This window comes from Misgurnus anguillicaudatus, chromosome 3, assembly GCF_027580225.2.
Source record: "Misgurnus anguillicaudatus chromosome 3, ASM2758022v2, whole genome shotgun sequence".
Lineage (NCBI taxonomy): Eukaryota > Metazoa > Chordata > Actinopteri > Cypriniformes > Cobitidae > Misgurnus > Misgurnus anguillicaudatus.
The window spans coordinates 22,162,673-22,186,605 of NC_073339.2; the positions used below are offsets into that span (position 1 = coordinate 22,162,673).

General features: G+C 37.6%; 1 protein-coding gene across 1 annotated transcript in view; it reads left to right on the forward strand.

Annotated features, from left to right (window-relative positions):
- Positions 1-22,363, forward strand: part of frem3 (Fras1 related extracellular matrix 3) — a 32,344-nt gene extending 9,981 nt beyond the window's left edge. Inside the window, exons 3-24 of the mRNA XM_055205134.2 lie at positions 4,621-4,767; positions 6,723-6,953; positions 7,091-7,216; positions 7,361-7,612; positions 12,955-13,104; positions 13,237-13,446; positions 13,557-13,754; positions 13,846-14,010; positions 14,125-14,307; positions 14,510-14,640; positions 15,185-15,343; positions 15,431-15,734; positions 15,926-16,057; positions 16,161-16,492; positions 16,761-16,953; positions 17,114-17,218; positions 18,696-18,823; positions 18,916-19,050; positions 19,184-19,310; positions 19,481-19,668; positions 19,892-20,038; positions 20,144-22,363. Coding sequence (XP_055061109.2) covers positions 4,621-4,767; positions 6,723-6,953; positions 7,091-7,216; positions 7,361-7,612; positions 12,955-13,104; positions 13,237-13,446; positions 13,557-13,754; positions 13,846-14,010; positions 14,125-14,307; positions 14,510-14,640; positions 15,185-15,343; positions 15,431-15,734; positions 15,926-16,057; positions 16,161-16,492; positions 16,761-16,953; positions 17,114-17,218; positions 18,696-18,823; positions 18,916-19,050; positions 19,184-19,310; positions 19,481-19,668; positions 19,892-20,038; positions 20,144-20,671 — 4,271 coding nt within the window. The 3' untranslated portion in view covers positions 20,672-22,363. The remainder of the gene's footprint in view (positions 1-4,620; positions 4,768-6,722; positions 6,954-7,090; positions 7,217-7,360; positions 7,613-12,954; positions 13,105-13,236; positions 13,447-13,556; positions 13,755-13,845; positions 14,011-14,124; positions 14,308-14,509; positions 14,641-15,184; positions 15,344-15,430; positions 15,735-15,925; positions 16,058-16,160; positions 16,493-16,760; positions 16,954-17,113; positions 17,219-18,695; positions 18,824-18,915; positions 19,051-19,183; positions 19,311-19,480; positions 19,669-19,891; positions 20,039-20,143) is intronic.
- Positions 22,364-23,933: the final 1,570 nt, after the last annotated feature.

Below are 23,933 nucleotides of genomic sequence, written 5' to 3' on the forward strand. Positions count from 1 at the left end.
AATCCCTCCCATGCCTCAGGTTCTAAACATACAGCTACTGTGTTGAGCAGTGGTGCTGATGTGAAGATGAGCAGAATTACAAAATCATGACCACTGATTTCTTATAGGGAACTATTGAAATTGCATAGATAAATTTATCCCGCCATGGTAATGCTAAAGTTAGCATTGCATTTGTGCAATTTTGCATTGAACACATTAGCACAACTCACTAATGCAAAAAATCTTATATTAAAGGAGGAAATGAGCTGCAGATTTGGTTTGGAAAAAATTCACACCAGCGGGTTTGTAATTTACAGACAAAAAAAAAAATTGCCATTGTAAAAAGTAGATATTATGTCTTCCTTCGTCAGTTGCACTCCTGTATGAGTCTGGCAACTTAAAAGGGGGGCAGGGAAAAACATCTCCAATATTTTGAATTTAAACTGCGGTACCAAGTTTAATTGCTAGAAGTCAGTGTTAAATACAGCTCCTTTAAATTAGATAAAGTATCATAAAATTGCTTTTACACTGTTACCCAAATTCTCACTAATAATATTAAAATTAAAAGAACATTCAGATAAAAAATAAAACACTCATGGGAAAACATTCTGGTTTCACAGGGATGCATTTTGTGTTGATTGTTCGTTGTAGACACAAGTGTAGAAAGAAACCACGACAGTGGGTTTGGGCCACCCAGGCTGCGCCTGCTGTCTGTCTCAGTTGTTGCTCCCATGCATAGATAAAAGCTGACAAAGGGAGAACAAGGGAGGGTATAAGTGCTGGGAGTGAGACTACAGCTGTCAGTCCCCTCTCCTGGTATCTAAAAACCACTAAGAAATGGTGTGAGAAAAATGGGAAAAAGCGCAGAGTCAAAAGCCTGAAGTAGTCGCTCTTAGCAATAAAACTATTTAGGAAATGGCCCCAGGTTAGTCTCAACTCTGATGGCTAAATTTCCCCTGGAAATGGCATCTGTGTTAATTGTTTAGACATCAGTTATCTTTACATTTAACATGTCATTTAGATTTATTAGATTATAATTTGTATTAGAACAATAACTAATACAGAATAAAATAAAAAATGGGGTAAAAAACGGGTAAAACTAGGGTGGACTGTGAAAACAAAAGGCTTTTCGAAAACGATGATGTGTTTTTAGTCACATGAAACAGCTACAGTATGAAACCCATTCAGCCCAAAGTAAGATGCTGGACATCAGTATACCGCAAATGCTTTTGCTGCTGTCCATTTTGATAGCGTTGCTAAAGATTAATGTAATTTTTACATACCTCAGATTGCATTTCAAAGAGGCAGAAAGTAAATAAACATGTGACGTAAATAACGCATCTTAGATGTACTGAGACGTAAGGACTTTTAAGGATTTGTAAATTCAGTGTGGATAAGCTTTTGGAAAACACTTTAAATTGTTAGTGTGGATGAAGAACATTTTAAAATAAAAACACAAATTTCAAATGTATCTGGGATTAGTGTAAATGTAGCCTTATAGACTGATAAGTATCTTCCTAGACATCAGAGTAGGACACTGTCTTTGTTGCAAATGGAACTATTCTCCATAATCTTTCAGACAAAGTGCCCTTATCCAGACCCAGCTGACCGCTGGATGGTTAACTGAAAGGGAGCTTTCTGTCTGCATGTTTTTTATTTGATAATCCTTTGATACAGCTCCACTAAGCTCAATATCAGCTCATAGTCAACCTGGGCAGTGTGCCTGAGAAAATTGTCTCCTGAAGAAAGAGACACTTGGCTGAGCTTCGATACGCTTCAGCTTCCATTGAGCCTTTAAAACATGGTTTATTTTCTTCACTGTGTGAGCAGTTTGCCTTTGTAAAGTGTTGTTTTCAATACCTGTTAAATGTGCTCAGATTTACAGTTTGGACATCTTGGTGGTGGTTAAATAGGAGTGTGCCTGAAATGTGCACAATATCCACACTACAGTAAAAGCTTAACAAGGGATAAATATCCACTTCCACATATTTTACATCCATCAGCTTATGTCAATATAAACACTTCTTTAACACAAAGCAAATAAATAAAGGAAAAACAAGTACTTTATTTTAAGCAAAAGTATAAGACTGGTTCCAGGTTTGTCAAAAAGTAGTAGTCTCTTTATAAGCAAAGCCATCACATAAGCTGAAGAAGTGAGATAAAAAAAAGGCCAAAGGAGAAAATTATGGTTAAGTAACTGTTTTAAACTAACATAACCTTTGTTTTTCTCTTCATACATTTTATTAAATGAAATGATATCTTTTTATGATTAACTTATAATACATGGTGATGTTTTTGAGTATTATATTTCAGTTGTGACATATCACCTACCCTTGACCACTAAAAGGCTTAAAAGTCTTTGTCCTCTGTCACATAGTGATGTCAAATTAATACCATCTAAAGACATCTAAAGTGAACAAACCTCAAGAACAAGTTTTCAGGAATGTAGTGGACCTTTTAACCCCTTAAGGCAGTGTTTCCCAATCCTGGTCCTCGGGCACCCCCTCCCAGAAAGTTTTAGATGTCTCCTTATTTAAAACACCTGATTTGACTCATCAGCCTCCTTCCAAAATGGTAAACATGTGTCCCTAACAAGCTGATGAGTTAAATCAGGTGTGTTAAATAAGGAGACATCTAAAACTTTCTGGGAGGGCGTGCCCGAGGACCAGGGTTGGGAAACACTGCCTTAAGGGTTAATCAAAGTCACATGGTAGCAAAGGTCTGCAGAAGCATGAAGATCCTTTCAAAGTCATTATAGTTCTTCAGTCAGAATCATATAGACCAGTCGCGTAGCTATGGGTGGGCCTGGGCCGTGTGTTCAGGTGCATTGTTGGTGCGTTGCTATTTTGAGGCAAATAAAATAGACTAGCCTACGCCACTGACCAACTAAAACCTGCCAATGGAGAAATATTCCTTTTGTTATTTAATGAGCGCATATGCGCCTATAAACGGCAACGCGCATTTGCTTATCACATGGATGTGCAGCAGCACACAAACTTTTAAAATATGATAAATGAAAGGATTAAAATGTTAAAATGTTTTAAAAAAATATTATTGAGTGTCTTGGACATACATAAATGAGGACCGATTATGAGACGTTAGAAGGCGTAAAAAGCTGCTTCACCTGTAGCAAATTAAATTACTTCACCTGAAGTAATTAAATGTTTTGCTTTAAACAAATGCAAATATTGCATTTATTTAGAATTTTTTTAATGCTACCCCAAAGATGTATTATATATGATGACTTTGTACCTGTGGATATGATGAGATGAGAACCGTTTTTATGTTATGCTTAAATTTCAAAACACCCACAGCGCTGTTCTAGTGCTGAAATTGCATTTATAAATTATTTATTGTTACAAATAAACTATTTTTAAAGTACAAACCTTTTCTTGCATATTTGTAAATTATTCTTTGAGATTACTGATCATGTAGGCTATCCATACATTTACAACAATTAAAAGCCTTCTATTTTTACTTCCATGACTGAAAGAAAACGACTTTTAAAGGTTTAAATGAAGAATTTCGTTGCAAAACAAAATTTTTTGTCAAATTATTATTATGTTATCATGTTATAATTTTGTTTTATAGTGCTACTTAGCTGTATTTTTTTAAGTTATGAAGGTTTAAATCAAAACAAACCAACTGCAGTTGAATTGATATTAATTGGAATGCACAACCAAAAAACAAGATTTCTTTTGCAACAAAACTTTTCAAATACAAACAAATTTGGCTACTGTTTAAAGTATTTTTAAAGTACAAAGCTTTTCTTGCATATTTGTAAAATATTCTTTGAGATAACAAGGATCATCTGGGCTATCAATACATTTACAGCAATTAAAAGCCTGCTATTTTTACTTGAATGATCATGACTGAAAGAAAACGACTTTTAAAGGTTTTAATAACAAAGAATAACAATTTCATTACAAATAAAAAAACGCAATTTTTTAATATCAATCTTAAACTGGTGGACTTCTTCCTCCGCTCAGTTTTTTAGTTTACAAATTCTGCCAAAATGGAATCGGGATGGCGCCAGCGCAACTGGCTTGTAAAGGAGATGAGACTCTTATTGGTTTATTGTACATTGCGCTTAGATTGTTAAAATAGGGCCCATACAGGCTTTTGTTCTTATTAAACGGTGATATATTGAAGCTGGTGTTGTGTGTTTGTATATTTTGATAACAGATGCTTTTTTGGTTAAGGCCCACCTGATTTCTCTGGGCCCACCCACATTGTGAATTCTGGCTACGCTAGTGATATAGACTCAATCGATTCTCAAGCAAGTGTTAAAATACAGCATTTGCTGACTAATCCAGTAACTCCTTAATGTAAAGGGATGACTTGTGATGACAGTGATAGCTAGTGATGACATCAGTAACTCAATTTCTTTTTAAGTTATTCTGCACCGCCATACTCCAGAACTTTGTTATTTACACTACTGTTATGATTCATGAGAAAAAGATAATAAGGGTTAAGGGTGCCAGTAGCACAAGAAACCACCTTTTTCATTTGATTCCTATTTCTTTTTCTCTTTTTGAGGTTGAAAGAGAAAAAATCCTTAGATAAAAAAGTTTCTGAATAATTTTTCCCAAGTAATCAAATAGTCTTTATCCAATTAAATTGCTTTACTCTGTTTGAAAGGGGGCAACAAATTGAAGCCACAACCGTTCCGTCTGAATTGGGCCTGGATATCTCTGGACAGGGATTACTACATAGTGGATGAGGATTCTAAGTTTCTAGAGGTCACCCTCAAACGCCGTGGATACTTGGGAGAGACATCATTTGTTAGTAAGTATTTTCCAAGGTTTACAAGAAATTAAACTGCACCAAAAATAAGTGTATATGTAAAAAAGGCAGATAAAAAATTCATTAAAAATGCTGGGTTATTTTCAAGCAAGCATTGGGTCAAAAAGAGACTAAATAAGTTAAATTACAAGCCAATGGGTTGGGTTTGTCCATTTTATTTTTAGATGCAGGTCATGAAACATTTGTTCTTCTGTAATCATTGTTAAACATCTTATATACTGTACATGTTTTACTGTCATGCTTATATGTGATGTTTATTTGCAGCTGTAAGAAGTTACTTGGTTGGTATTTTCACAGGCCTTAAACTGTGACTTAAATGTATTTATTATTCTTAAATTATACTACATTCTTACACGGCTAAGATTTAGCAGTGAAAGAATGTTTGGGTAGTTAACTGCTCACAGCTATTGTTTAAAGAGCAAGTAAGATGCCAATTTTAAGCGTCCTATCACTGTTTATAAGTCCCGGACAATAGGTTTAAATGCATGCAAGGTCAAAAAGCAGTGTAATTTTCTCAAAATATAAATTTAAAATTACCCCATTTCTCAGAGATCCCCAAATGATTCGTGTGAAGCCGTTAAACGACTCAGTCTGCCTAAACCCCACCTTTCAGTAGGCTACTCTGCTCTGATTGGTCAACTGACAGAGTCTCCGCACAGACCACAGATCAGTGGCACAGACCAACAATAGTGCAACATGTATTGACCTAGTGCTAACATGATTTACTGATAAGACGGTATCGACATCAATACACATCATTCATCATTAATACAAGCAAAAAAAATAATGATAAAAATGACATTTTACACTAATTCAAGGATTAATGTAAGCTAACTGGGTCATAGCAAAACCATAAGTGAGCATGTGTTAGCCGCTTGCTAACGTGACTCTCTGACAGTATATTAAGAGTTTAAACAATGACATCATTCATCATTAATCCAAGCAATAAAAACAATGACATACAATTTTTACACTCATTTAAGCAAGTATGTAGCTATAATCATACTTACAGGTTGTGGTTAGGAGACGCATGTTGTTCCAAATAAAGTGGGTAACTGAACCATCTTTCATTGCCAAACGTCTAGTAAACTCTCAGTGAAAAAGTCATTTTACCACTGATTCTTCATAGCCAAACGTTTCGTATATCCCTCCTTGAAAAAGTCATTTTAACCACAGATTCTTCATATATCTTCATCCTTTGGTAGTGAAAACAACACTAACTAAACCCTGCTGAAAAAAACAGCATACCAGCAAGACCAGCATATGTTGTGCTTTGCTGCTGGTTTGCAAGTGAACACCAGTTAAACCAGCACCAAACCAGCATCAGCACCAGCATTAGCACCAGCTAAACCAGCACCAAACCAGCATTAGCACCAGCATCCCATGCTGGTCATACCAGCAAGACCAGCATATGTTGTGTTTTGGTGCTGGTATGCTGGTGACCACCAGCTAAACCAGCATCAAACCAGCATATACCAGCATAATTCCCATGTTGGTCCATGCTGGTTTGATGCTGTTTTTTTTCAGCAGGGAAAACACAGCGTGATATGATGCTTACACACTAACTAGCTGTGGGCAGCTCATAGTTTTTGTTTCTCCCGCGGGCAAGGCTGTAGGCGGAGATTATTGTACAAAGTGTTGGTATTACGTGGATAAAGTCAGGCAGGATATTCAATCCATACGACTGCTCGTTTTTAAGCAATTCAGAGTCGACTCCCTACTTTAGAAGCCAATAACTTTATTAATCGTGCACTTTTTGGTTCAACTACTTTGCACATTGTTTATATTGATTGACAGCTACATGACACATTGCAATACAGGTCATTTTCGATTTTGGATCTGTGTGGCTCTTTAATTCTTTCAAAAACCACACCACGTACTATTCACCCAATTTCAACTAATGTTTAGGTCTCTAAGTTTTCTTCTTTACTTCAAAGGCATTGCCACCAAGGATGGCACAGCAAAAGTGGACAAAGACTTCCGAGGCAAAGCTCAGAAACAGGTGCAGTTTAACCCTGGCCAAACTACTGCAACCTGGAGGGTTAAGATATTCACTGACCAAGAGTTTGAAACTTCAGAGATGTTCGAAATCCAGCTCTCAGAACCAGTGATGGCTGTTCTTGAGCACCCTGATACAGCCACTGTGGAGATTGTGGATCCTGGTGATGGTAATTATACCACAATTATTAATACAAAATATTGCTTCCAGAGTTTAGGATCTTTACATCCTGAGAATAAGGTTTTCTTCAAATATTCATGCAACATACTTTGTTCTTGTAAGCATTTGGGATTAATCTCTTTTCAGAGTCAACAGTATTCATCCCTCAGGCACAATATCGTATAGAAGAGGATATAGGAGAACTACTAATCCCAGTCCATCGATCAGGAGATGTCAGCCAGGAACTTATGGTGATATGTTATACTCAGCAAGGTGAGATTTTTATCACTGTTACAATACATTATATGTTTTTTTTAATTACATGGCTCATTGGAATGCTTGATTCTTATCGGTCAGTTATATATAACATTATAAATATTGTAAATAAATATAAATATTTAAAAATCTTCTGTACAGGCAGTGCAACTGGCACCACCCCCAGCACAGTGCTCTCCTATTCTGACTATATTACAAGACCTGAGGACCACACCAGTGTTCTGCGCTTTGACAAAGATGAGAGGGAAAAGCCATGTCGCATTATAATTATCGATGACTCCCTCTACGAGGAAGAGGAAAGTTTCAATGTGTCCCTCAGTATGCCTATGGGGGGCCAGGTGGGAGCCAAGTTCCCCAGTGCCAAGGTAGTCATCTTGGCTGATAGTGATGATGGTGAGTTGGCTTTCATACAGACACAGAGCTGGGCATATTATCTATTCATTGTAAATTTTTACATTATATATTACATGAAAGAAAATGTGACGTTTAAAAGAATCAGAATATCAAGGAACATATATTTTTGAGGATTTTTAAAATTACTCTGTTTCTTTCATTAACCACTTAAGCGTCTTCCGCCGACAGGGGGGGACAAATGGGTCTGTTGTTCCGGGCCCAGGGTTGGTGGGCCCAGAGGGGGACCCAGAACTGGAACCTATGGAATAATTGTCAACTAAATAAGCCCGAGGTCCGCCCGCGTATCAGCTGTGAAACCCGACACGAGGGGTGTAAAAAAGTCGGGTCTCGTCGGATTTGGGCTGAAATGCAGGGCTCTACCCTCAGTAGCATTCATTGAGAAAAATCTAATGCCTGCTCATCACGAAAGCTCTTTACAAAATAATATCCCTCGGGGCTTTGGTTCAAAGGCGTGCATGTTTGGAGAAATATTGATTGATTTTATATGTTTACTTCAAATTTCTAAAGAGAGGAGTAATATTTATTCAATTTTTAGTCCAAACACGGCATAATATTAGCTGAAATTGTTTTACTGATATTTCCAATAGTCTGTTCATAATTCATACGTGATTATATGATATTTTATGTCAGCAGTGTCAGTACTACATTTAACTACTATATAATGTATAATATGCAATATTCGTGGGTCCTGAATCTGATAATGCCAAATGTCTTGTTACCAGTAAAAAGTATGGGGGGGGGGGCTCTAAGATTATCTTGTCCCGGGCCCAGGCAAGACTGTCAGCTGGCCTGTTTTTGACTGAAGTGTAAGCAGGTGAAAATATTTAACAAAAAAATTGTTATAGCAGTTTACATTTATTTTAATAAATAAAAATAATCCAATAACATATTCATTTTATTTAAAAAATTATAAAAAAGTAATAATGTAAACATGAAGCCATATGTCTCAAGCAATTGTGATCCAAATTTCAAGTTAAAATCACAAAAAATGAGGTTTGTGTTACAGTTTTAGGGGTTTTACCAACGACGGCCAGTAGGTGTCAACGGTTTGCTGCATACTCTTGTCATAAATGAATCAATTACTGTCACTGCATTATTATTACTGCTAAAACATTGAAATATGAAAACTACATTCTAAGAGCTTTCCAATGATATATAGTTTGTCAACATTTTTAAAGATTTATAATAGGATATAGCATTATGAATAAATAATAATTTATATGCATTCCTATGGGAGGGGGGGCGTGTAACAAAAAACTGTCACTAAATTATTTTTATCATCAGATGACTTTGACATATGAAAACTACATTCTGAGAGCTTTCCAGTGATATATAGTTTATTAAGATTTTTGGGGTTTAGGGTGGGGGTTTAGTGTTAGAAAAATGTAAAAACATATTGGGCCTACATCTGGGCCTGTGACCTTTTTGAAACTTTTTGACTTTCACTACGTCATTTTTTTCTCAAAATGGTGAAAATATATGATAACTACACTCTTAGAGCTTTCCAATGATATATAGTTTGTCAAAATTGTTTAGGTTTGGAATAGGGTATTAGTGCTATACATATGTAAAAACAAACTGGGTCCACCTGTGGCCCGGTGACATTTTAGAATCTTACTCTCTCTCTCTGTAATAATTTCTCCAAAATGGTGATAAAATATGAAAACTACACTCTTAGAGCTTTCCAATGATATATAGTTTGTCAAGATATTTTAGGTTTAGATAGGGTATTTGTGTTACCAATATATAATAACAACATGGGCCCACCTGTGGACCTGTGGCATTTTAGAAAATGGCTCTCACTGTGTAATTTCTTTTCCAAAATTCTGAGGATAAATGAAAACTACACCCTTAGAGCTTTCAAACGATATATAGTTTGTCAGGATTGGATAAGAATTCACATGGAAAACATGTAAACGTAGGCGCCCCGCTGGCGAGACAGTGACATTTAGCAGGATATAAATGTTTTGAGGCGCACTCTCTTCATAAATGAATCAATTACTCTCTTTACATAATTTATTTTATAAAGCACTGCTGAAATATGTATTCTAGAGGCTCAGACCTTTCCAACAATTTATAGTTTGTAGTGATAGATTAACATTTACCTCAACAACATTGAAGTAAACTTAGGTGTCCCGTATACGGGAAGGTGACGCTTAAGAAATCAGGGCTGCGTTCCCCGAAACCTTCTTAGCTCTACGTCGTTCTTAAGTTGTACCTTAAGCTGTACCTTATTGTTAATACGTGTTTCCCCGAAACGTTCTTAGTTACGTATCACTTCTGTAAGTCATTCGTTCGGAAGGTTGGTCTGGAGCACTCTTAGCTATACCTTATCCCACTTGACTCCGCTAGGGGCTATCACTGTGATAAAAGCTTGTGTAGATTGCAGTCTATATAAGTAAATATCTGTAAAAAAAAAAGTTTAAGTACACTCCGTGTTAAATTAGGCAATTTTTTATTTAAAGAATAAAATAGTCACATAATTAGACATTATTACACTGATGGTTGTTAGATTTTTAATATTTTTTTTTCCAAAGGAACATCAGCTTCGAACTATTATTACAGGCTGGAGGAGTTGGTGAAAATATGGCAGGCAGCTACACAGCGAATCTTACTATTTCATTTGTGCATTTCAAATCCGTTAAATCTTTAGTTTACCGGCTATTTTAGCTGCAATAAAACAAATCAAGTAAAATCATATGCCACAGGAGCACATTCATCACAAAATCATAATTGTTGATTTTCCTAAATATTATTATTGATGTTAAGTTGATTTTGCATCAAAGTTTTTTAATGTTTTCTAACATTGAGGCCGCTGCATGCCATATTCTTTATAAGAAACTGCTCCACTTGATTACTGCTTGTACTGTATAAGGTCAACAAATTTTCCACATTAAAACTAATCAAAGCTAAAATCTAAAGCAATCATAATATATATTTATATATCATATAGTATATATTTATATGTTATATTTAAGGTAAACAGACAGGCGCGGCTCCAGAAATGCGTCCATTAAGTGTTATCTGCATTGTAAACGCGCTGCTTGCGCATACAGTCTCCATGCAAAATAAACGCTAGAATTAATGAACAACAATTTGTTTTTATATATTTTAAGTGTAATGCACAGCCAAGCCAGGTGACATGCACGACCCACCTTATTCCCCTGTGCAACGCATTTATTGAAAACCCCTAATATAAATTATTCTTTAAAGTGAAGGAATAATGGATGCATTGGAGCAGTTTATGCATGATACTTTGGAAATGAATTGCGGGTTTTGCACGGGTTTGATATAAAATAAAATGTTGAATTTAGTTGTTTGCAATTTGAAATAGTTTTACAAGATATTCATATTCCTAATAAATGTAACAAACTATTTCTGAAATGTTTCTTTAGTAAAGAACACCGCTATCTCATAACGCAGCGAAACCTATTACATAAAGTGAACAATTGATTGTCGAGCAATCGATATCAACCTATTCAGCACCATCGCCATGGACAGCACCTGGTAACGTTGTACGTAAGAAGGAATACCTTAAGAAACCCGCTAAGGTACAGTTCGGGAAACACGCCTAAAAAAGGTATACCTGTAATTAAGGTTTAACTTAAGGGTCTTCGTAGCGCGCTAAGAGACAACGTTATCAGGAAACGCAGCCCTGGACATTCATCAAGATTGTCATATTCCAATACACAGTACCAATACATTTGTCTAAGCCTAGATGCTTAGCATTCTACAGCTTATGTGGGTTTTTAACACATGATTCTGGTACAGTAGTCTGTATATAAACACTACCGGACAAAAACAGGACTTTGGATATGCATATTGCAATACAGTTGGTCCTAAGCCCATATATACATACATTTCTAGTGACTACAAACATGTCCCTTTATAATAGCAAAGTGTAAATGTTGTCCCCCAAATAACGTCTGGTTTTGTGTGGTTGTGTTAATGTGCCACACCTGTTTGTCCTTTCCAGTTGTACTGTTTATTACATATACTGACAGGATAGATGTCCATGGACCAATCCATCTTCATGTTGTGGTCATGCTACTGCTATCCTTGACTATGTGGTAACATGATAACCCATAACAATTTGAGCAAGTACAATTGAAACCCTGTGACCTCTGTAATGACCCATGAACCTCAGTATGGGCAGTGAAAGAGCTTTGTGAACACCCTGTCCATGCAGGTTCAAGATTTGTGTGTATTCCTCAAAGGAAACGGGGCATAATCCAAACAAAGGATATAGTCTGTAGCCTGACAAGTTGTTGTGTTTAAAGTTCAATTCAGGAATTTGCCTTTAAAGGAATGCTTGTTGTAGTAAACAATTTTTTTTATCTTGAAATTAAAAATCTAGAATCTGTGTTCCAGTTGCTCAATTTTAAAAACATTGTGTTAGCAGCATAAAAGGTCATCGGTTTGATTCCCAGGAAACACAAATACTGATAAATATAAACCCTTGCATTTACTGTAAGTCTGTGTATGCCAAATGCATATACATAAATTATACCGTACTAGTTTTCTCTCCACTGATAAAATTTATTTTCTAATAGTTTATTGTTTAACCCCATCTTCCATAATTTGGAACCTAACACATAAAAGATATTTATGTGTAAATAATGTATGTACATGCCTAGACCTTATTAGCAAAGATTAATGCTCATGTTGTAGTTCAGCATCTTGGTGGGTCTGGAAAGGCCCAGTAGTATTTTTGTGTCTGGTTACGGAGGGAGGTGGGGTGTTCTATTGGATAGACTTGTGGTCTGGATGCCAGCCAGAGTTGGGATCTTTTTGTTGTGTCTCTGATTTGTTTTCTATAGAGGTGTCACAACTGTCTGTCTCTTTGTACACCCCCTCAAACTTACAGCCTCTACCCCCACCCTGGAAAAATTTTTCTTCCACAAGTATATTGAACCACATGATATATCTATATTATATCTTGTGTGAAGCTTCTCAGACCCCCAAACATACACAAACATAAACACTCCGAGTGCATCTTAACTGGGGTATTAGACTCAATTGTCTGGTTTCATCACCTTTACAGGAAGTTGGAAATGTTGGAAATGATAGTTTGAGTTTAACTCTTTGTCTGATGCATTAATGGCCCATAGCTTCCATGTTTAACATGGAACATTACAATCATGTGGACAATAACTTCAAACCTTATTTTTAACAGCTGGCACCTCTCTGCTTTTGTTGTGTATAAGGTACCTGTATATAACATTTAATTTTAGCCTATCTCCGTTATAAGGGATGTTTTGGGAGTACTAAAACATTAAATAACTTGAGTGGAAGTTGAATAAGCTTTTCCTCTGGTACAGAGCCATCTTTCTATTTTGGTGAGACTGAGTACACAGTAGACGAGAGTGATGGTTACGTGGAGGTGAAAGTGTGGAGGACTGGCACTGACCTTTCGAAGACAGCCACCGTCACAGTCCGGTCCAGGAAGAGTGAAACTGTATCAGCTGAAGGTAAAAAGAGAAAACATAGTCAAAATACAGAAGAGAGGAAAGGTTTAAACGTTTTATGTAAATTATCATAAATATATTTTTATGTATATGATCTTCATACTCTATCTCCCCACCCTTGTCTCTTCTTCACAGCGGGTCTAGATTATGTGGGAATCAGCCGTAATTTGGATTTTGCTCCTGGTGTGACCATGCAGACTTTCCGTGTTACTATCCTGGATGACCTGGGCCAACCAGAGCTGGAAGGGCCAGAGACATTCGAGTTGGTGCTGCGTATGCCAATGAACGCAGTTCTTGGAGAGCCTAGCAAGACTGTCATTACTATAAATGACACAGTGACAGATTGTAAGTAACGGATTAAAATGCTTTAGATGACGTTTGAACCATAAACTTTTGCAGTTTTAGAAGATAATTTGTGTTATTTCTTCCAATTAAAACAAGTTTTGTGTTGGTAGTGCCCAAAGTCCAATTTAGGGAGGCAGAGTACAAGGTGGATGAGGCTGATGGAGAGTTGAAGGCAATGGTGCACCGGAGTGGTGACATCAGTCAGAGATCCACAGTCCGTTGTTATACTCGCCAGGGATCTGCCCAAGTCATGATGGATTATGAAGAGCGGCCCAATACTGATGCTTCCATCATAGTGTTCCTACCAGGTCTGACCACCCAACTGTTTCCTTACTCACTCTTTCATTTATTCAAGGTCTCATGATTTACCCACATTTGCATAAACCTGAACGTTTACAGGTGAGATTGAGAAGCCATGTGTAGTTACATTAGTGGACGACACTATTCATGAAGAGGATGAGGAGTTTCGCTTGGTTCTGGGTACACCAAAGAGCAAATCACCATATGGAGCTGCAGTAGGAGAACAAAAAGAGACTCTGGTCATCATCACTGACCATAAGGATAGTATGTATCTTTTTGCACAATTTCACCTTTAGCAAAAATATAAATGTTCTTCCCTTACATGCCCCAATGCGTAGATATTAATGATTATATGCATTATATTCTTCTCTTTCCCAGAATCTATTATCAGATTTGCTGAGATTAAATACAGCATAAAAGAGCCACAAGTTCCTGGTGAGATTGCTGTAGTGAAGATCCCTGTCCTGCGTCAGGGTGATACCTCCAAGGTCTCTGTGGTGAGAATTCACACCAAAGATGGCTCTGCAACGTCAGGAGAGGACTACAATCCTCTTTCTCAAGGTCAGCAGGAGTCCCATGAACTACAAAAAAAACTAGGGTCCTATAGCATTATATTGTATTTGCAGATATCATTTTGTCACAACGCAACATCTTGCACAATGGGAGGGAACATTTGACATCTCATAATACATATTTTATTACTTCAAATGCCAGTTATTCAGCAGGGTCCTCTCTATAGTTTTGTTTATATATGTTATTTCAGATGTGGAGTTTAAGGAGGGTGAGACAGAGCATGTTGTGGAGATCCAGATTCTGTATGATGGACAAAGAGAGATCCGTGAGGCTTTCACCGTTCACATGAAGCCTGACGAGTATATGGTGGCTGAAACACAGGTCAGAGAACATCATTTCTATAAATACTCCCAGAGTCGCCATATCCCGCACCCATAGACACTCGCCAATGTGCCTCTTGCTAAAATAGCCGTGAGGCAGCTGCCTCTGTCAGCAAGGGGCAATCACTGTCTCCAGTCTCTTTCAGAGGAGTCTCTGTGATGTAAATGAGCCTCAGTGGACACACTGACTGAAAACAGAGTTATACACTGAACAGGGCTTACATCTTTATGTTGTTTGGTGGGACTTTGGTGTGTATTTCTCATAATTGGGAATAATATTTTGAGGGACCCAATTTGTGTTATTCGCATTGCCCTGCATGAGTTTGTGTATACGCGTTTTTGCATTGACTTTGTATGTAATCTAGTAGAAATAGTTGAATTCGCGTTTGGTGTGTACGCCCCATTAGGCCTAACATAATCAAAGTTCAATAGTCATTTTACTGCACTTATGTTATAGTATGATTGACTCAAGAGATTTACACTATTCTCCAAAAAAAAAGGATAAAATTACCTATATGGTTGACTTTTTCGTATACTTTTTGTAGATGAACAAGGCTATTGTGTACATTGAAGAGATGAATAGTGTGGCTGATGTCACCTTCCCAGCTGTACCTCAAGTGGTGTCATTGCTATTGTATGATGATACAATTCGGGCTAAAGACAATCCTCATCCTCAAAATGGATATCCTGTTGTGTGTGTGACTGTAAGTAACGCCAATAACCTTCCCAATTATTTAATGAATGTTTTTTTTTTCATATTTCTAAAGCCTTTTTTGTGTCCATTGCATCAGGCCTGCAATCCCAAATACTATGACTTTGACAAGACTGGCTCCATTTGCTCAGTAGAGAACATCAATGATACACTGACTCAGTACAGGTGGTTGGTTAGTGCCCCAAGCGGGCCAGATGGAGTTACCAGTCCCATGAGAGAAGTGGACACCAACACCTTCTTCACTAACACCAAGTCTATCACCCTGGACTCCATCTATTTCCAGGCTGGTTCTCGAGTGCAATGTGCTGCCCGAGCAATTAACGCCAATGGTGACGCAGGGCTAGAGCTCAGTTCACCGATTGTGGTCATCAGTCGAGAGGAGGGTGAGGCTGATGTCATTAGAACAGTGTTGATTACTAATATGATATTTCAACAGTAAAGCATTTTTTTTCAAAAGATAGGCTACTGTAAAAAAGACAGACAAATCCATATAGATTACCCAACAAGTGACAAGTATGACATAACTAACTGATAAATGGTGAATGTGTTTTGATTAGTTGTCTTCCATCAACAGGTCTTTGTCAACCTCGTATATCTGGCACAGTGGGTGCTGAACCATTCTCAGCTAAAATCCGTTACACTGGCCCAGATGACCCTGACTACCCCAATCTGATCAAACTCACTGTCACTATGCCCCACATGGATGGTAAGTGAACCCCAATCACAAACAATGTTTATTAATACAGTGTTAAACTGTAGAAACCTGAACTACAGATTACATTAACGCCACCTCCATTATTTTTCTTCAGGCATGCTGCCTGTTATCTCCACACGTCCACTTACCAACTTTGAGCTAACCCTAAGTCCAGATGGGACACGAGTAGGGAACCACCGTTGCTCTAACCTCTTGGATTTCAACGAAATCCAAACAGCCCATGGCTTCATTACTGATGCCACAAAGAACCCAGAAATTATTGGCGAGACATCACCATATCAGTACAGTGTGGCCATGCGTAGCGCCAATTCTCTTCGCTTCTACCGCAATCTCAACCTGGAGGCATGTCTGTGGGAGTTCAGCAGCTACTACGACATGTCAGAGCTAATGAATGACTGTGGGGGATCCATTGGCACAGATGGACAGGTAAGGATTGCAGGGGCATGACTGTTAGAAATTGAATAATATTCTGAGTGATGTAAAAGTCTTTTAACGTAGTTAAGTAATTTTATTTATGTGGGTTAAAGTCAAATGAAGTCAGACTAACATTTTCTGTGAAATGGTATTCAACAACTCAAATTATAATTATAAGCTAACTGTTGCGAATTGGGGTAAAGAGACATTGTTGCCTATTTTCATATAACTATCAGTTTTTAAATATCATTTAATCTTATTCTTTAACCTGTGTCTGTAGGTGCTGAATCTTGTTCAGTCCTATGTTACACTGCGGGTGCCTCTGTTTGTGTCCTATGTCTTCCACTCTCCTGTTGCGGTTGGCGGCTGGCAACATTTTGACCTGCGGTCTGAGCTACGGCTCACATTTGTGTATGACACTGCCATTTTATGGCAAGATGGTATTGGAAGCCCACCAGAGGCTGAGCTGCAAGGTAGTACATAAATGCTATGCTGCAAAAAATATATATGTTGGAAGCCCAGCTTCTACTTCTAGGGATTTTAAATAGTTATGAATACAGATTAGACCGTTTTTACCATGGATATCCAGTAATTTCTTTGTTGTTATTCTTATTTGTGCATAATTATTCATAGGTGCCATGTATCCTACCAGCATGAGAATCAATGATGAAGGCCGTCTTGTTGTCAACTTTAAGACTGAGGCTCGATTCAGGGGGCAGTTTGTCATGTTGCATCCAGGTAACCCAAAATATACATACAGGCAGGCCCTCCCAAGTTCCGGCTATCACTGCTAAACATTGACATAAATCAATTGCTATGTTTAGCATAGCATAAAAGCCTACTACGCTTGCTGTTTCTGCTGTATATAGTATGTGTACTGTTTTCTATGTATAGAAAATACACTCAGGACAAAATGAGCAGTTTTCAAAAGCGTTTCCCAAGTGTGTTCCAGGAGGCACAACACCACATGTTGGATGTCTCCCACATCTGACACATTGTGACCCCAATATTCCCCATCTAGGAGTCTCTACTAATGAGTGGATTTAGCAGGTTTGTTTGAATAGGAAGATGAAGTGTTGGTGTGCCTCCAGGAACTCGATTAGGAAACACCCAACACAGCATGACTGAATAAAAATAAAAGTACTTTGCTTCCCTCTTCTGGTGACGCTTAAAACATTTCAGTTGTTGTGCTTAACATGTGTGTTTGTTTGTTTGTTTGTAGCAAGACTTTTTAATTCTTATTTTTTAATTGAGATTTTGTGTAATGCGTAATAGCCTCCTTTATGAATTTCTGTAATGTTGACATAGACTGTGGACAAACTGTGTTGGCCCGCTTTTGTTTATGAATTGCTCAACAATTATATTGGGTGCTTATTTCTTGGAAAGTATGTCTTTCGACATACCTGATGAAATTCACTATCCACATTACACTAGTGATGTTCGGTTCTTGAACGAATCGTTCTTTTGAGCCGGTTCTCAGGAAACTGGTCAAGACCATAGATATGTATAGACCGTTTCAGCAGTGATGAAACGGTCTATAAAGGCTAGATGTCTCGCCTGCGCTGCTGGCCAATTTAGTGGAACATCCGCATTTGGCGGCCATCTTACCACAGGCAGCTCGCTCACTCGTAGCATTGAGTTTTAATGGTGCAGGTACTTTTAAATGACCATAACTTGCTTCATTTTTTACCGATCTTCCAAGGGTTTGGTTTGTTATAAATGTCAAAGATGTACCTATGACACTGCATACTTATACAAAAAAAAAAAATTCATGAAACATGTTAAACCATCCAGAGTTATAGCCACGTTAATGACATTTGTAAGAAACCAAACCGTTTGAGGATTGGTGGAGGGTTGAGCAAGTTGTGGTCATTTAAATGTACCTGCACCATTAAACTCAATGCTATGAGTGAGCAAGCTGCCTGTGGTAAGATGGCCGGCAGGTGATGACGCAGGACGCATAGCCGAAATAGCACGTTGGACTCAAAAAGGACCGAATGAGCCGGTTCAACCAACTGTCGAAAGACTGCCGACAATTCTGACGAATTTGTTGATGACACTGCCTGTGTATCACAGAGTATTTAAACGAGCCTGATGCGCAAAATCTCTTCTTTCCTGGTTTACCCTTTTGTTTATATTATTAAAAGTATTAACCCTTTTGGTAAAATAGTAACCTACTCATTAATGTGTTGTCAACATAAAAATGTGCTTTCAGGAACCACTTTGTCCTCCATGGTAATGTCTGCTGACCACCCTGGACTCACATTTACTCTCACCATGGTCAGAACTGAGCCAACTTACAACCAGCCGATGCAACAGTGGAGCTTTGTTTCTGACTTTGCTGTAAGTTTAGTCTTTTTTACCTTTTCCTGTTTCCTGTCATTCTAGTTAAAGATTTACAATTTAATATAATTTAAAACCTGTGTGTGTGTTAGGTGAGGGACTATTCTGGTACCTATACTGTGAAGCTGATTCCATGCAGTGCTTCACCTAATGGGGAGTTCAGCATTCCCCCTGTGTGTCACCCTAGGGAGCCCCTAACCTTCGACATGGACATTCGCTTCCAGCAGGTTTGTTACGAACCCCTTATTTTGGCCATCTACAAATGAAAGTATAAAGTTAACATACAATGACAGCTTAAACTGATGTCATTTACTGTATCACTGCAGTGTAAACATATGAAATTATTGTGCTGGTTTTCAGGTGAGTGACCCTGTAGCAGCAGAGTTTAGTTTGAATACCCAGATGTTCCTGCTGTCAAAGAGGGAGCTGTGGCTGTCTGATGGTTCAATGGGATTTGGAGAGGGCACAGACGTTGCCTTCAGTGAAGGTTCTAATATTAACCAAATTTTTCATTATTATAATTTGTTGTAAATGTAAATTGAGGTGAAAATAATAAGAATTTAATTGAACTGAATTCAATTTTGCACCACTATTATTTCAAACTGCAGTGAGTGTAGTGGGCCATTGAAGTAAACCTCATTCCTGTTTTTCCTCTAGGTTCTAATATCTATGGACGTGTGATGGTGGACCCAGTGCAGAACCTTGGTGACTCCTTCTCTTGCAGCATAGAGAAAGTGTTCCTCTGTACAGGCGCTGATGGCTACGTACCCAAGTACAACCCTACCAATAAAGAGTATGGGTGTCTGGCTGATGCTCCATCCTTGCTTTATAGACTCAAGATACTGGTATGTAACTTTTTTAATTATAGTCTTCCATTCATACTGTATGAACATTTATTGTTGATCTTACCACTATCTTGATTTGAATAGAGTATGTTGTCTGTTGGTTTTAATCACAACAATTTACAATTGCAGAAGTTCTTTATTTTACATAAACCATCTTTTCATGTTTATTGTCAAATTCAAACAATTAATGTATAATGTAAATAACTGGGTCTTTGAACTTTAGGACAAAGCCCAGCCAGAAACCCAGGCCACCACTTTTGGAGATGTACAGTTTCATGCTACCCTGGCTTTGGATACCCCTGGAGCCCTTTCATTGGTTCGGCAACCTGGATCCGATGGCTTCACCATGTCATCATCTCCTCTTTTCCAGGTCAGAGACTCACCTTTACCAGTCTTATAATTAAAGCAAAACTCATATTTCCCTACATTCAACCAGAATCATGCACTTTCATCTCTTTAATATTTTATTCCACAGGTTGCAGCTGGCCGTGAGTGGTTTATCCACACTATCTACACAGTCCGCTCTAAAGAAAATGCCAGCCGTGGTAAAAGAAGCCTTGAGTACCATCATGCTTTCTCATCTGCCATAGCTGATCCTGGCACACAAAGCCGCAATCGACGTGCGGTGCCTGACCCAGAAGTTTTAGACATTGGTACTGAAAATAGTAGAGGCACCAACATCCAGCATATTGCCCTTGAGCGCTCCAACCGACTGCGGGTGAGCCAGCCATGGGGCCGTGAATCAAACCTGGAGCACCCTCTGGTGGAGGGAAGCCTGGGTAAGGGGACAGGTTCAGAGTTATCTCTTCCTGCTGGTATGTCCACATTGCTGTGGGTGGCTGGGCTTATCCTGCTGGTATGTCTGGTAGTATTACTGGTGGTTATCTTGATGCGGTGCAAGAGGAAAGAGAAAAAGTATCCACCTTATTCGACTTCATCCTCCACGGCCTATAGCAGAGACACCTCAAGCATGAGGAACACTGGAGACAGCTCTGAGGTTTAAACGGCCCGCTTTTTCCAAAAACCTTTCTGGTTCATTGAAACATTCACACCTAAACTGAATGGTGCTCTGCTCCCAAGACAGACACAGAATTATTCAGTGTGAGGAAACTTCAGTGCTGTCATTTTAGGCCTCAGTCAAAATGACACCACTTCATTTGTGGCTTCATATGCAGCTAGGGCCAAGTTACAACTACAATTAAATGTGAACTGCTAAATTGTCATCAAACAGGCAGTGAAGACATCTCAATCTCAATAGATTTGTAGTAGCTCTCAGTCAAAACAAATGGAGGTTGCTTGTTGACTTTGAAGTACTACTGCTATTGTAGTGTGCTCCTATTGATGACATCCTATCTATGAACCAGTGCTGACTGTTCTAAACCTGTGCTCAGACAAACAGAGTAATTCTGTGCTTTGCTGTTACTTCCTTCTCAGCTTGTATCTATAAATTGTAACATTAGCTTCATTACATAAATGAACCCATTTGTAAGCAAAAATGGTCACTTTGGCATGAGTATTATATTGGGCAGCAGTGGTCTCTGTTGGAAGTCTCTGCGCCATTTCAATTTTGTAAAGATTTCTGAGTGTAGTTTTCTTTTTATAACACAGTCTGTTTTATTTTCATTATATATGTAAACAGTTCTTATGCACGTGTGGAGATTTAGTGATCAAATGAATAGGCGCAGGAACTACACGTTAATGTAAAAATGTTATCTATTTTTATATGTTTCATGACATTAACTGCTGTGTACAAGAGCACAGATCAGTGTTCCCACATGATTGTGTTGCAAAGGGAGCATGTTTAAGTTTATTAACTGAAGTTCGTAAATAGTCAGAATGTATTATTTTTATACATTTTGTAAAAATGTGGTTCAAAATGACACAAAATTGTATGTACACAGCTGCCGATTTATATCTGGTGCTGAAAGAAGAAAGTATTAACAATCATTGTACACATTAAAGGGGAAGTTTCCTGGACAAGGTTTAGATTAATCCAGGACAAGGCCTTAGTTATAATAGGAAATTTTAGTTTTTACAAACATGCCTTACAAAAACATAACTGTTGTGCATCTTGAGACAAAACAATGGCACTGATACATAAAGATATGTCAAGGACAAGCCCTGTCCGGGAAACCACCCCTAAATGTTCCTCTGACATGTAATAATTTTAAATATGAATTACAAAATGGAAGAATATTGAGCCTGCTAAAAATACTTTCATACTATGGTGCTTGCATTTTTTTTATTATATAACCCTCTGATAGCCCCTTTGATTGTTTAATGTTAGTCATTGTTTAATACATTTTTAAAATTGCCTTACAAACTAGCCTTTTTTACAACAGTGGATGGAAAAGAAATCATGAATCATTATTCCACTTCCCACATATATTTATTATGTGTCCTGTATTGTCAGCTGAACATTAAATATCACATCATAAAAGTTACCAGGAAATACAGAGAATCCACTGAAATAGCATTATCCTTGTAGAAAATTCAAGAACAGTATGCTCTTTTATCATATTTTGTACTTCATTTGTGTTTAATTTAAAACTGCCTCATCTGAAGAATTCTTATATACAACAGAACAATGAATGATAGTTTTCCTTTCTGTAATTTTACTTTTTGTTTTCTGTTAAGATATTTGTTTGTTATCATAAAGTGCATCTGTTTTAATAAGAAATTAAAATGCCTACTTCTATAATTTGTGGTGAGTTTTAACTTTTGCCAATTGATCTGGATGCTATGCAACATTCTTTCATCATTTGTGAGCAATTACAGCGTAAAATGACGAATTCTAAGTATAGACGATTTCAAAGTCAACAACATACAGTTAACAAACCTCTTTAAACAAACCCAAACTCAACTTCCGGCAGACTTCTGCAAAGAATCCCTCTACAGTTGATTATTTCTAATTACAAGCAAAGTAAATTACCTAAATTAGTTGAAATCATAGCTAAAGCATATCAACTAAACCGAGCTAACATTCCTGTGTTAAATGAATGTATACAATGTTAGCTAGCTACAGATCCTTGAATTCTTGTCAGGCTGCCGAACCTCTCTTTACACAGTGGTGATGTATGCTCGCTGTTGCAGTTTAGCTTCACTTGCAAGAACCAAAAAATGCTGCTAAACACTTTAAGCTTTCACATGGTATCATAGAGATGAATTTACTATCTTTTTTACCACCTCCACAATATTTTTTACTACCAACACGACATCTAGCACCAGCCCTTTTTGGACAATTAAAGGGACAGTAGTAGGACTTTAAGTGTTTTATTAATGCATTAACTAATTTTGATGCATGTGTGTATTTAAGGCTAACACAGCGGCAAAACTCCGAAACAGCGCGTGCATATAGCATTGTTGTTTGTGTTTCAATGGCTTAAAATCACTTAATTTAAAACTGCAGTGCTTAAATATGTGTACAAATGTTAAGCTTTTGAGACCACGCGCACAGCAACATGACGTGGGCGCGTAACCTCGAATGCGAAAATTTTAGTGTGTGTGCTCAATCTGCACAGACTGCTTAAACTTCAACTCCAACTCACTCAGGTCCTGTTAGCACCGTATATATTTTTATAATCCTATCAAGTCAAATTGCGTTTGTTACCTTTTACTACCTTTCAGGGGCGTTAATTTTGGTACACTGTAAAAAAATCCGTAGAAATTGCAGCTGGGTTGCAGGTAACTTACCATAGATTTAAATTTATGTTTTTTACTGGCAACATTTTGTTCAAGTTAAATGAACATTAAACATTTACAAGTCTTTGTCTTTACAGAGTAAAACTAAAAAAACAGCATCAAGCAAAACATTCTTGGAAACAAAATCTGAAGCAAAAACCAGAAAAAGGTTGATGATTTCTGGTTCCCAGAATGCTTTGCATGAGGCTGTTATTGTATAGTTTTATTCTGTAAAGATAAAGACTTGTTAAATATTTAAAATTTATTTAACTATGAACAAACTCTTGCCAGTAAATAACACAAATCCAAATCCACGGTAAATTACCGGCAACCCAGCTGCAATAACATTGTAATTTCTACGGAATTTTTTTACAGTGTAGATTATTTTTACTACTTTTTATTACCGCACGGACACTCCAAAAACCACATCTACTGTACTGTATGCTTGAGACAATATACTTTAGGGGGTTGGTTAAAGTCAATTAGGAGACAATTAAAAATGGCCGTTCTGGCACCGGAAGTCCCACAGAACTAGAACTGTGTGGGGCAGCAAAGTCTCTACACTTTAAGAAAGGATGTGTTCA